General features: G+C 38.1%; 1 protein-coding gene across 1 annotated transcript in view; it reads left to right on the top strand.

Moving 5' to 3' along the window:
• RNF11 (ring finger protein 11) overlaps nucleotides 1-11,199 on the top strand; it is a 39,231-nt gene extending 28,032 nt beyond the window's left edge. The window contains exons 2-3 of the mRNA XM_070609686.1: nucleotides 7,782-7,951; nucleotides 9,276-11,199. Of these exons, the coding sequence (XP_070465787.1) occupies nucleotides 7,782-7,951; nucleotides 9,276-9,447 (342 nt within the window). The 3' untranslated portion in view covers nucleotides 9,448-11,199. The remainder of the gene's footprint in view (nucleotides 1-7,781; nucleotides 7,952-9,275) is intronic.
• Nucleotides 11,200-12,562: the final 1,363 nt, after the last annotated feature.

Here is a 12,562-nt window from a genome sequence, read left to right as displayed (position 1 = left end):
GAAGTTAGCTTGGTGACAATCTTCCTCAAGCCAAAAGAGGAGGATTGGCAACAGATGTTAGCTCAGGGCCAGTCTTCCTCACACAAAAAATAATAATAAATAAAAGGGAGATCTAGACTGGAATATAAATTTGGGGGTAATTTATATCTAGGTGGTAATTGTAGCTGTCAACATAGATATGGTTATTAGGTGAAGCGAATAGGGCAGGAGAGGAGGCCAGGGAGAGCAAAGCTAGTCACATTTATGATTCTAAATGCAGTCACATTTGGAGGTACTGGGGTTAGGACTTCGCCATAGGAATATGGAGGGACACAGTTCAGCTGATAACAACATGTCTATCTCAAAAATGTTTTTCTCTGGGGCTGGCCCCGTGGCCGAGTGGTTAAGTTCGCACCCTCCACTGCAGGCGGCCCAGTGTTTCGTTGGTTTGAATCCTGGGCGGCGACATGGCACTGCTCATCAAACCATGCTGAGGCAGCGTCCCACATGCCACAACTAGAAGGACCCACAACGAAGAATGTACAACTATGTACTGGGGGGCTTTGGGGAGAAAAAGAAAAAAATAAAAATCTTAAAAAAAAATGTTTTTCTCTCTGCTAAATAATAAATGTTCAAAATAATAGTTCCTACAGGGTCTTTTTAAATTTACTTTGAGAAAAGGAATAAAACACAAGTACTGTATACCCACCATTGTCAAAACACACCCTTTTCTCAAAGGAGCATTTCTAATGAACATTGCCACATAAACTATTTGAAAACAAAGGAGTCAACGCAGGTGCTATCCGTCAGTCTGAACATTATCTAGAATGTTCATCGATTCCATAGGATGACACACAGGACTTAGCATCTAGTTGTAATCACAGCTATGATTTATTACAGCAAAAGAATACAAATCAAAATCAGCGAAGGGAAAAGCTGCATAGGGTCACAGAAGATAGGCACAAGCTTCCAAGAGTCCCCTCCCAGTGGAGTCACACAGAATGTGCTTAATTCTTCCCGTGTGGAATTGTGCTGACATGTGGAAGGGTTGTCTACCAGGGAAGCCCACGGTACTGAGTAGGCACCCATTGCCTAGCACATACCAGAATTCCAGACTCCCAGAGGCAAAGCCGGTGTTCAGCGTAAATCATACTGTTTACACAAAGAATTTAGGCCCAGCGAGCCTTCAGTTAGAGAATGGTAAGAACTGTCTCAGAATCTGAACCTTTTAAAATTGCTGTTTTATATCCCTGTCTAATCTTCCATTCAGTGCCCTTCAGCTGACATTAGAAACAAGATTCCATTTTGCCACCCAGAAAATACCAGTGGATCTCTAGTTACTAAACAATTAATAACTCATACCGTACATCAGTCCATTTTTAACAAGTGTGATAGAAATTAAAATTAGGTTTGTGTGGTAAGAAGGGGGAGGCCACGTCCATCTTTAAAATATCAGGAGTTCTTAGTCATTTCCTTCCCTCTGTGGCTTTCTGAAAAGTTGCATGTAAACTGAAGTTAGAACGTTGAATCATTTTAAATATCTAGACGCTACTTAGAGGACTCCTTTAGTTTCACAAAAAACACCAAAGAAGAAAATATATACATAATGTAAATTATTAAAAAATAGGGTTTTTATTTTAATATCTATTAATATGTTTCTTCGTAAAGTAGAGCTTTCCTTTTCTACTTTCTGTACACATATGTGAACCACAAGACCGAAGAAGTCTAGCCTCTTAAAAAGCACATGCTTAGAGATTGTTATTTCTACGACAGTTTAGTTCTTTTTGTTTGTAGTAGGTATGTTCAAGGATTTTGGAGTCACTTATTACCCAGAGTCTTATACTACTTGTTCCAGTGTGACTTCATATACATCATATCTTAGTGTGGATGGCAGCTCATTAAGACTGGTCAGCTGGACTGGGACTGAGAATCAGGAAGGTGATCTAGACTGGAAATGGAATGGTAGGGGTTGAAAACTCAGAGCTGGCAGGGGTCATAACAGAGGCCCAAGAGTTTCTTGTATTCAGGGACAATCCAGAAAGCCAGGACCAAAGCCAGGGACAATAGCAGTTAGCTTACAAGTCTGCAAACCAGAGTCATTTGATGATGGAGAGAAAACAAAAGGTTAGAATAACTTACAAACATTGGCATTTACAAAGTTCTTTGATGTTGTCTTACGATTGTATCATCACCCTGCAAAGGTGTGCTGTTATCTCCTTTATTCAGAGATATTAAGAGACTTGGCTTGGGGCCAGCCCGGTGGCACAGCGGTTCCAATTCTTGGCGGCCCGGGGTTCACGGGTTCAGATCCCAGGTGCAGACATGGCACCACTTGGCAAGCCATCCTGTGGCAGGGGTCCCACATATAAAGTAGAAGAAGATGAGCACGGATGTTAGCTCAGGGCCACTCTTCCTCAGCAAAAAGAGGAGGATTGGCAGCAGTTAGCTCAGGGCTAATTTTCCTCAAAAAAAAAAAAAAAAGAGGCTTGGCTGAAGTCACCATAAAATAGCAGAGACCCAAATCTTATGATTTAATTTTCAGATTGAAAAATCCCATTTTTTTAAAAAGCAGTGTTTTCAAAACTGTGTTCCATGATTCCTAGGCTTCTGCAGAGGTACTCCAGGTGGAGGTGGTAATGGTGATCCTCATCCCTCCCTGGTCACATTCCATCCCTGCCCCATCCCACCGGAGTAGCTTAGTTTCAAATATTATGATTACAAATAAGATTCCTGTGAACAAAATCATTTCATTGCTTAAGAAACCCATTGGATTAGTAGGCTCTGTTACCTTTTTAGGCCAGGTAGTTTAAGAAAGTGACACCAGATAACAGAAATCCTGAAGTGAGCAAGAGGAGAAACTGTCCTCTGCTGTTTTAAAACAACTTTCTGAGCATAGGTATCACCGGAATTTGACCTTCTCCCAGCTTGACAGTCAGAATGACCTGAAGGAGCTCGCAGGAGTTCCAGTCAAAGGACACACAGAGAAGGTATGAGTAGACTTTGAGTTTATTTTTCTGTCAGTAATAGAATCTGTTTTACAGGGGCAATTAAAAGATGGATTTGATGTTCTTTGAAATCTTTAAATTCTAGAAGTTATTGAAATTAGAGAACTTCTATCACAGGTGAAAAACCTTCATAGAACCATTTATTAGAAATGCCTTATTTGGGGCTGGCCCCATGGCCGAGTGGTTGGGTTCGCGCGCTCCGCTGCAGGCGGCCCAGTGTTTCATTGGTTCAAATCCCGGGCATGGACATGGCACTGCTCCTCAAGCCACGCTGAGGCAGTGTCCCACATGCTGCAACTGGAAGGACCCACAACGAAGAATATGCAACTATGTACCAGGGGGCTTTGGGAAAAAAAAGGAAAAAAATAAAATCTTAAAAAAAAAAAAAAAAAAAAAAGAAATGCCTTATTTTGTTGGCTTTCTTAAAATGTCATTTCAGTGTACTGTTCTTCAAAGTAATGTAAATAGACAAAATCCAAAGCATTTAACTTACAGAATCTCCTTGCTTTCCAGCAGCCAAGCAGGATGTAGTGGAAATTACTGGCTTAAAAAGGAGAGCAGGGGCCAGCCCGGTGGCGCAGCAGTTAAGTGCGCACGTTACGCTTCGGCAGCCCAGGGTTCACCAATTCAGATCCCAGGTGTGGATATGGCACTGCTTGGTAAGCCATGCTGTGGTAGGCATCCCACATATAAAGTAGAGGAAGATGGGCACGGATCTTAGCTCAGGGCCAGCCTTCCTCAGCAAAAAGAGGAGGATTGGCAGCAGTTAGCTCAGGGCTAATCTTCCTCAAAAAAAAAAAGGGGGGGAGATCAGAATTCTAATTCCAACATTGTCACTAATTATGATGTGACTGTAGGCAAGCTTGGACCTATAAAATGGGAGAGGTGGTCTTAGATGAATTCTAAGATTCCTTTTTTTTAAAGTTTTGGTTATGCTTTTCTTCTTTTTTTTTTTTTTTTCCTTTTTCTCCCCAAAGCCCCCTGGTACATAGTTGTATATTCTTAGTTATGGGTCCTTCTAGTTGTAACATGTGGGATGCCGCCTCAGCATGGCTTGATGAGCGGTGCCATGTCCACGCCCAGGATTCAAACTGGTGAAACCCTGGGCTGCTGCAGTGGAGTGCACGAACTTAACCACTCGGCCACGGGCCCGGTCCCCTATCCTTTTCTTCTTTTTTGATTAAATTTTATTTATTTCAATTTCAGCTTTATTGAGGTTGAATTGACATATAAAATTGTAAATTGAACCCACTTCTTAAAGTAAACTTTGGAATACTGTTCTATAGTCATATAGTAGAGTTGTAACAATAGTAGCTAACATTTACTTAATGAGCTTTTATGTGTGTGTCTGAACCATGAAACTTTTCTGCATTGATAATTTGCCTAATAGCTATAAAACCTTGAAGAGGTGAATAGCTAAACCAGCGATGCAACAGCCATATTTATGATCATTAATAACTAAAGGGTCATGTAACTTTTATATGCACTATAAAGCCTGTTCAACAGTTACTTTTCTAGTGCGTAAAATAGATCTTTAATATACATGTTGCATATAAAAGATTTTCTGAGTTTGAGCTACAAACTGAAAAATTTTGTGTATGTATAAAGCTCATTTAAAAGGAAATGTTTATTTAAAAAATAACATTATAAAGCAAAAAAAAAATAAATAAATAACTTATAGGGGCTGGCCCTGTGGCCTAGTTGGTTAAGTTCAGCGTGCTCCACTTCTGTGGCCCGGGTTTGGTTCCTGGGTGCAGACCTACACTATTCATTGGCAGCCATGCTGTGACAGCAACCCACATATAAAACAGAGGAAGATTGGCACAGATGTTAGCTCTGGGCGAATCTTCCTTAGCAAAACAAACAAAGGCCTATAGTCATAGTGCTGTAGGTATACAGGGCTGGAAGAAAGTTTTCAAGCTGTACTAGAGAAGTGCACTCAGTTTGGCGCTTACCTTCCTCTGTGAAAGCTAGAAGAATTGGCATCAAGAATTCTCACTTGATGACTGCACTTGATAACTGAAGTTTCTCTGTATTCTGTATAATCTTCCTAATTCGCTTATAGGTAGACAACACCTATATAATGAAGCAGAGGCTAGAGGCAGAGTCTGTCAATATTGGATGGCAGGGAGAAGGATTGGCTAAGGCTTCGTTCATGTCAACAACTTGCTGGACAAGGTAGAATCTGGACCAATAGACCTGCATGGAAAGGTAGAATAGCAAGAGCAAGGGCAGTAAGATGGAAAAGCATGGAACTTATAGGAAAGAGCTAGTTTGGCCGCAATACATACAGCTCTTTGAAAGCAACATTAATAGTTACAATAGCTACCATTTATTGAGCTCCTGCCATTCCAGGGCTCACTAGCTTCCTCATTTAAGCCTTCCTTATAGCAACGCTATAAGGTAGGATCTAAGCCAGATAGGTTAAATAGCTTAAACATGGTCACTCTAAGTGGCAGAGAAGTAGCTTAAGATCACAGTTATCTGGATCCAAGAGCTGCACTTAGTAATACGATGTCTTCTTCGCTTGTTTGTTGCTAGTGTCATCGAGTCAATTCTGACTCCTAGCTCCCCTGTGTACAGCTGAACAGAACCCTGCCTGGTCTTTTTGTGCCATCCTCTCACCTTCTAGCTCTGTATCAGACAATGCTATGCTGCTCTTCATGGGGTTTTTATGGCCAATATTTTTGGAAGTGGGTGGGACCAGGTTCTTCTTCCTAGTCTGTTTTAGTCTGGAAGCTCTGCTGAAACCTGTCCAGCATGGGTGACCCTGCTGGTATTTGAAATACTGGTGGCATGGCTTTCAGCATCACAGCAACAGCAGCAACAGACAAATGGTATGGTTCTCTGACCAGGAAACGAACCCAGACCACAACAGTGAGAGTGCTGAATCTTAACCACTAGACCACCAGGGTCGGCGCTTTGTGTGTAACATGCAGTAAATAAATATTTGGATGAAGAATATAGTTCTGATAAGCATTCATATGCTTGGTTATTGTTTCCTAAATGTTAAGACAGAACTATGAAAGTACTTAAAGTAACCATAATGATTTTATGTGGAAATTCATAAAACATGAAACTTTGAACTACTGGCATTTTACTTGTCCCAGAGAATATACTCTTAATTATTTGATAAAGGATTTACTGGGTTTTGAGATCTGTAATTATACATTTGTTCTGAATCTCAGAGAAAAGGAATATTTAAAGTCTTAGGTGGAACTGCCTTTGACAAGAAACTCGGTGACTACTGTCAGATAAGGGGTTTATAAGAATAGGCTAATTTAAAAGGACACGACGGCATCCTTAGGAGACATTGTGGTAATTTCTTTCTTCTTGAATTAAATATTTCAGTTTTTGACCGTAATTTATATGTGTGAGACTTTCTTCTAAAATTTCTCTTTGAAAAGGATATTTATTCTTGAGCTTTGATAGTCTCTCATTATGAGTACTTTCTCAGTTATTTTATTTTGAACTACAGAAAGCCATTAGCTCAAAACAGCCTCAGTTGATGCTAGTTCTGGATGATTATGGAGGTCATCTCACAGAATTTTTTTTTTAAAGCTTAACTCAAATTTAGCAATTATTCCTGGAAGCATAATCTCACAATTGCAAATGTTGCCTGTCATTGTAAACAAGCGCTTAAATTGTGGAGATCATGAGTGAACCTACAGAATGAATGGAAATAACATTTCCTAATGTAATGTAAATAAGTAATTGTGATTTGATGTAGAATTTCCCATGAAAGCTTCATACATGGATTCAAAGTGTTGTGTCTCAGTCAGTTTATTCAGTAGAGATGTTCTCTGGAAAACCATATTATGTGGCTCAAAAATGGTTCTAGCCACAATGAAATCATTAGGTCAGAAACACACTGTCTTCCTCATACTTCATTGAGGTGTCTTCTTAAAGTGTCTCATCAGAAAGGTTTTTCCCTGAACATCCTATCTAAAGTGGCATCCCCCATCACTCTAGGAACTTTATTTTGTTTACTCTCAACTTCCCATCACCTGGCACGTAATAGATACTCAACAAGTATCTGTTGAAAGATTGTACAAAGAGTGTGAAGATTATTTCATAAATGTGAGTTGAAAGAAAGCAATATGTCTAAATTAATATATTTTATATAAGTAAATGTTATAAGTAGATATTTGGCTATAATTAATTTACATCCCTGAAAACTTATGTATTCCATTTGGGAGGAAGGGTGGCCTCATTTGGCTCACTCAGTTGTCATATCCAAGTATGTATCCAAAAGCCTAAAAGGAATTTTAACAAAATTTATTGCACTAATTTCCACTTTGCAAAAAATAATAAATTAATTTTAAGGTTGTTTTCTATATGAAAAGAAAAAAATGAGTCTGCAATTAAGAAGAGTCTCTAATGGCCAGTTCTAATGTAAATAATGGTATACTGAGGCCATAAAACGCCACTGTGGCCTATAGAATATTGAATATAGTCGATTTGGTTAATTAATTAATTATATTGATTTATCTATTTGTGTATCAGGAATGAATAAATATATGGGTTATGTGATCTTCATGTGGAAATACTTCAAATAACATTCCATACCAGTTTTTCAGTGAAATTTGTGTTTATATCCTTTAAAAGTAGGTCACGTGCTCAAGTTAAGGCAGGGTAAAATAGAAGCTCATCCTGCTGCACACTAGCCCAGCCTGCCTCTCTCCTGAGCCCCCTCCTCCCCAACCCCAGCCAAAAAAAAGAAGAAATTAAAGGAAAACATTACCCTAGAAAACAGATTTTTAAAAATAATCCTTTTCTCCTTTTTTTAAAATTTAGGAACAAGTTCCAGTTCCAGTCTATCATCCAACGCCTAGCCAGACTCGCCTAGCAACTCAGCTGACTGAAGAGGAACAAATTAGGATAGCTCAAAGAATAGGCCTTATACAGCATCTGCCTAAAGGAGTTTATGACCCTGGAAGAGATGGATCAGAAAAAAAGATCCGAGAGTAAGTTTTAATAAATCTGTACATGTTTCAAAGGTCTGTCTTCATAGATGTGCTTTTGAAAAATACCCTTCTGCATTTTGGAAGTCAGATATTTAATATAATCAGTTCATGCAAGTGAATGTTTAAATGTGGCAATTAAGAAGAATTTTCATATAAAAATAGCTAAGAAATGATGGTATGAATTCTGACTATTTTATGTTACCCCTGTCCGTTTAGATGACGGTTGACGTCAGTTAAAAATGATTCGCCCGTGTGAGTGCAAACTAGTCACAACATTGCTGGTGGCCTTGTCAGCTGGGAAAACAGTTTAGCAATATGTCAAGGACCTTCAAGAACCCGTGGAGGCAGTTAAATCTAGAGATCTATCCCAAAATGTGTACCCCACTTCAATCCCTAGAGCTTTATGCACAAAGATATTCACCATAGTTTTTTTTAATTTACTGAAAAACAACAATAGAGATATAGTTAATTGTGGTATAAGAATATGTGGTGGGTTATGCAGCCATTAAAATTGTTTGCTAAGAATTTTTAGGAATGTGAGGAAAACCTGTCCATTTCTTAACGTGTGGAATAATTTTAAGCTTGATGAGTTGAATATAAAATTTTATTTCTGGGGAGTTTTTGTCCTCGGAGCCCATTATTGTCTGAGAATCCCTGATGAGGACAGCCGTTCTCCTTTTAGGTTGGGGAATGGTCTTGCTAACACAGACATAATCTGATTTACTATGTTTATGTTTGGCTCTTTGAGCCATAGCACGATTTAGTGCTAGTATTTGGGATCATAACCTATCTAGAATACTGACTCTGAAACGCTGCAGAATTGGGTTGCTTCTTGAACCTGTACAAAAGTGCAGTGAACTTGAAACTGGGGTTAATAAAGAACCCTTAGCCTACAGCAGCCCAGTGAGGGGGCTAAAATTAGTGGTCCTGTTTTTACATATAGTTATTAAAATGAAAACTGTCTTACTCCTGGATTTATACTAAAAACTCAGTTTAAGTAAACAAAGTTGATCTAACTGATGGTTTTCCTCACTGAAGCGCCACCTTCTCCTTCAGGTGTCTTCCATTATGTAGCGGTTTTACAAGCACAGTTCTAGCAGTGCACTTGATCCCACGTAGTTCTTTTCTCTCTGCTTTGTTGGTTGCTCTCAAACTCTGCAAATTCGCAGGGGATTGAAATAAGAGATTGTGGATGGATCAACAATTATTAGGAAAAAGTTCAATTTGTATGCTTTGGTGGAAGGATGACAGGCAAGCCATTTTCATCTGTTCAGATTAACATCTCTAAAAATGCTTTCTGATTTCTCTCCCTCGCCCTCAACAGGTGCGTGATCTGTATGATGGACTTTGTTTATGGGGACCCAATTCGATTTCTGCCGTGCATGCACATCTATCACCTGGACTGCATAGACGACTGGCTGATGAGGTCCTTCACGTGCCCCTCCTGCATGGAGCCCGTTGATGCAGCACTGCTTTCGTCCTACGAGACTAACTGAGCCGGGGTCTCTTCGTCTGACTTCAAGTGAACCATCGTTTTTGGTGGTTTTGATCTTTTGTCACTGAGCCCAAAGAGCCAGGGATTAGGAATTAAGATCATGCACAAAAGTTTCCTAGAAATTCCTGAATGGCTGCAGATGTTGGGGAAAAGTACGTGATATTTTAGAAACTTAGGGGGAAAAGTAGGATGGTATTTTTATGTAAAGCCTTGACCCAGTGTTTAAAAATATAATTGTATTTAGATCTTGTTATTGCTCCAGTACATAGGAATTGTGTAAAGTGTTACAGCAGCTGTATATGTTTAAATTGTGTGTGTTGAAGATTAGGAAAAAAGATAGTGGTTGTTTTTCCTAAATGAAATAACTTTCTTCTTCCCCCCTCCCAAATTCTTTTCTCAAGTTGCTGGCATTTGGGTCAAGGTTTTATTAAAAGCTACATTTTATAACACTGGCACAAAAAAAAGTAGTTTAAAGCTTGTTTGCACAGTTCTTTTTTTCCATTGGAAATGGAATTCATTGCCTTAGGTCTTTTTAAATAGTGTATTATCGTTGGGGCTGGCTCTATGCTTGAAAACCAGTTTATTTATAACCTGTTATAAGTGCTATATCTGTTTGCAGTTAGGAAATGCAGAATTCAAAGTGATCTCCTAGCTTGTAAGCAAACTGAGATGCACTATCCCTTTTCTATTAAAAAAATGAGTTTATGTGTCAAGAAACCAACTCTAGGAAAGTGGGGTTTAATATTACCCTTTCCTATACATTTTATCTAATTATTTTGGTTGTTAATATGGTGATAATTAAAAGTCAAGGTAAATTTTAAGTATTAAGATTTCTGATTTATTGAGCTTGAATTATGCCACATGCTTATGTAAAAATGAAAGTGGCACCATGATGAAACTGAGAAAGGTTTCTCAGTTGTAAAAATTTTGATTTATTCTTCCCTGTGACCTCCTCCCCTGTTGTCTTGAACCATAGCAAAAGGATACTGCATCTCTCATTCTTACAGTACTGAGGTTATTGAAGTTATATAAAACACATCTCAGTCTCTGCTTCTTGGAATGGAAAGTCCTGCTAGCTGACTGACAAGTCTAAGCAGGGAGAATTAAGATAAATGTATCTCATGTTTTGCACACGTGCAGAATTTGTATAACCACATGACTTCATAGTTGTGATCTCAAAAATTAGGAATTTCTCCTTTTTCTTTTTCTTGCAGTTGATGTAAGAACACCCTGAATCTCTAAGCTTTTGAAGTGTTGGAGGTAGAGATGGTCTAGTAAAGATCTGGTTGTAGTGTTTTCTCCGTTTAGCCTGTGTTTATCTTCCTTATGTGTTCCAAGGCGACTTATTGTTCAGCTCAGTGACATTACAGCTAGAAAGCATTCATTAGCAAAAGGAGAAGCAATCTCAACCTAACAAATCAGAAATGTTTCCTATTATTTTATATTGAGTTGAATATTTGACTCTAACACTTTTCTACATACAGAACACAAGTATCTTGAAGGTTCTTCATAATTGCATTGTAGAGGAATTTAAGTATGGCATAAGTACTTCTCAAAGATTCAGCATTTGACTGTAGTATCCATATGTTGGTTAATTTCTTATGAGCCCCATGATGGAAAGACAAAGATGAATTTGAGAAAAATTGAAAGAAATTAGATTATCAGGTTCTGTTAAATTGTTACATGTATCTTGCTTAAGTTTTTGTTCTAATTTATATCCACCCAATTACATAAAGTAAATTTGGAGGAAACACCTGAAGTTGTGCAATATTTTCAGTGATATTACTTTTTTTATCCTTGTGTTTTCTACTTCAACATGATGTCTATGTCACCAAGTATTATAGTCAGACTTTCTTTTTTCTAGATTGTTAAAATTGGTAAATGAACTTTTTTTTTAAAATCATCTTCTATGTTGCTCTTAGTCTTTCTTTATTACAAGGCTTCTTTCACAGAAGTTTGGCAGTAATATTGAAGGAACCAGTATTGAGCTGAGCGCTTTTTTTTTAGGTACTTTGTATTCTTTAATTTTAATCTCCACATACCATGTTAAGAACCATCAATTTTGGCTTTTACTAAGTTAAATAAAGTTATAATACAGTTGTAAAGGACTAAAGTTAGAGATGATAACATAAAAATATTCCCCAAGTTATCCTTTCTTTAAAACAGATGTTTTAAATTTAATTACTTTTAAACCTCTAGGTATGTATTCTTTTGGGGAAGTATTTCTTATAGCTTGGCATTTAATACCATCTAATCATAAATTTAGAAGCTTGATAGCTTCAAATTTTCTAAAGCCAAATAATAGGTGCAATGTATTTAGATTTGGGCAAAATGTGTTCAAGCTTGGTTGTAGGATTTGAAATGTCTGAAAAGCCTGACCAGGAAAAAAAAGAGAAAGAATCTTATTCTTTTCAATGTAAACCCAACAAGCTGAAATACTTTCAGATACTTGTAGTTTGGGTCACACAAACCTTTTCAATTCTGAGTATTCTCTGGGGGGAATCTCTTAAACTGGGCGTTGGAAGACTCCCCTGCCATGTGACATCAACAGTGTGATTTTCCAGAATACAGAGAGCACTGAGGTAAGAAATCTTCTGCATACAAAGCTTCTTCGTAAGAAAGTGCATTTTTAAAAAGGGATAACGATAAAATAGTCAAATGCAGAGCTGCCTGTGGTCCTGCGACTATAAATGGTAAACAGTAAAGAAGGTAAATTTCCTTGGCATAATTGAGAAATGTAGGCAGTTTGGTGGCATTCTCTGCTTATAGAGGCTTTGGCTAGCTGTCGATGTCTTAGAGTCAACTGATTACACTTGCATGGAAGTGCATCATAGCCGATGTAATAACCTTGACTCATTTTTTAAGCCTTTAATCTTAAAATTAATTAACATGAGAAAAGATAGATTTTTGGTTAGTATCTCCTTAAATAATATTAAATTTACTCACCTGAATTTAAAGATCATCTTCTTTTTTTCTGAGCGGGGAGAAAGTCAGAGAAGATAGTTTGTAAATACTCCTTCTGTACCCTCTCTGTGCAACTGCCCTGCTCCAATCTTACATTCAACTAGACTTCTCTAAGACACAGGCCTGGTTCAAGCTGTCCCCATCGTGGGAGG

This window comes from Equus przewalskii, chromosome 2 (assembly GCF_037783145.1).
Source record: "Equus przewalskii isolate Varuska chromosome 2, EquPr2, whole genome shotgun sequence".
Taxonomy (NCBI): domain Eukaryota; kingdom Metazoa; phylum Chordata; class Mammalia; order Perissodactyla; family Equidae; genus Equus; species Equus przewalskii.
Note: the sequence above shows the minus strand (reverse complement) of the source record. Positions and strands in the feature narration are given on the sequence as shown.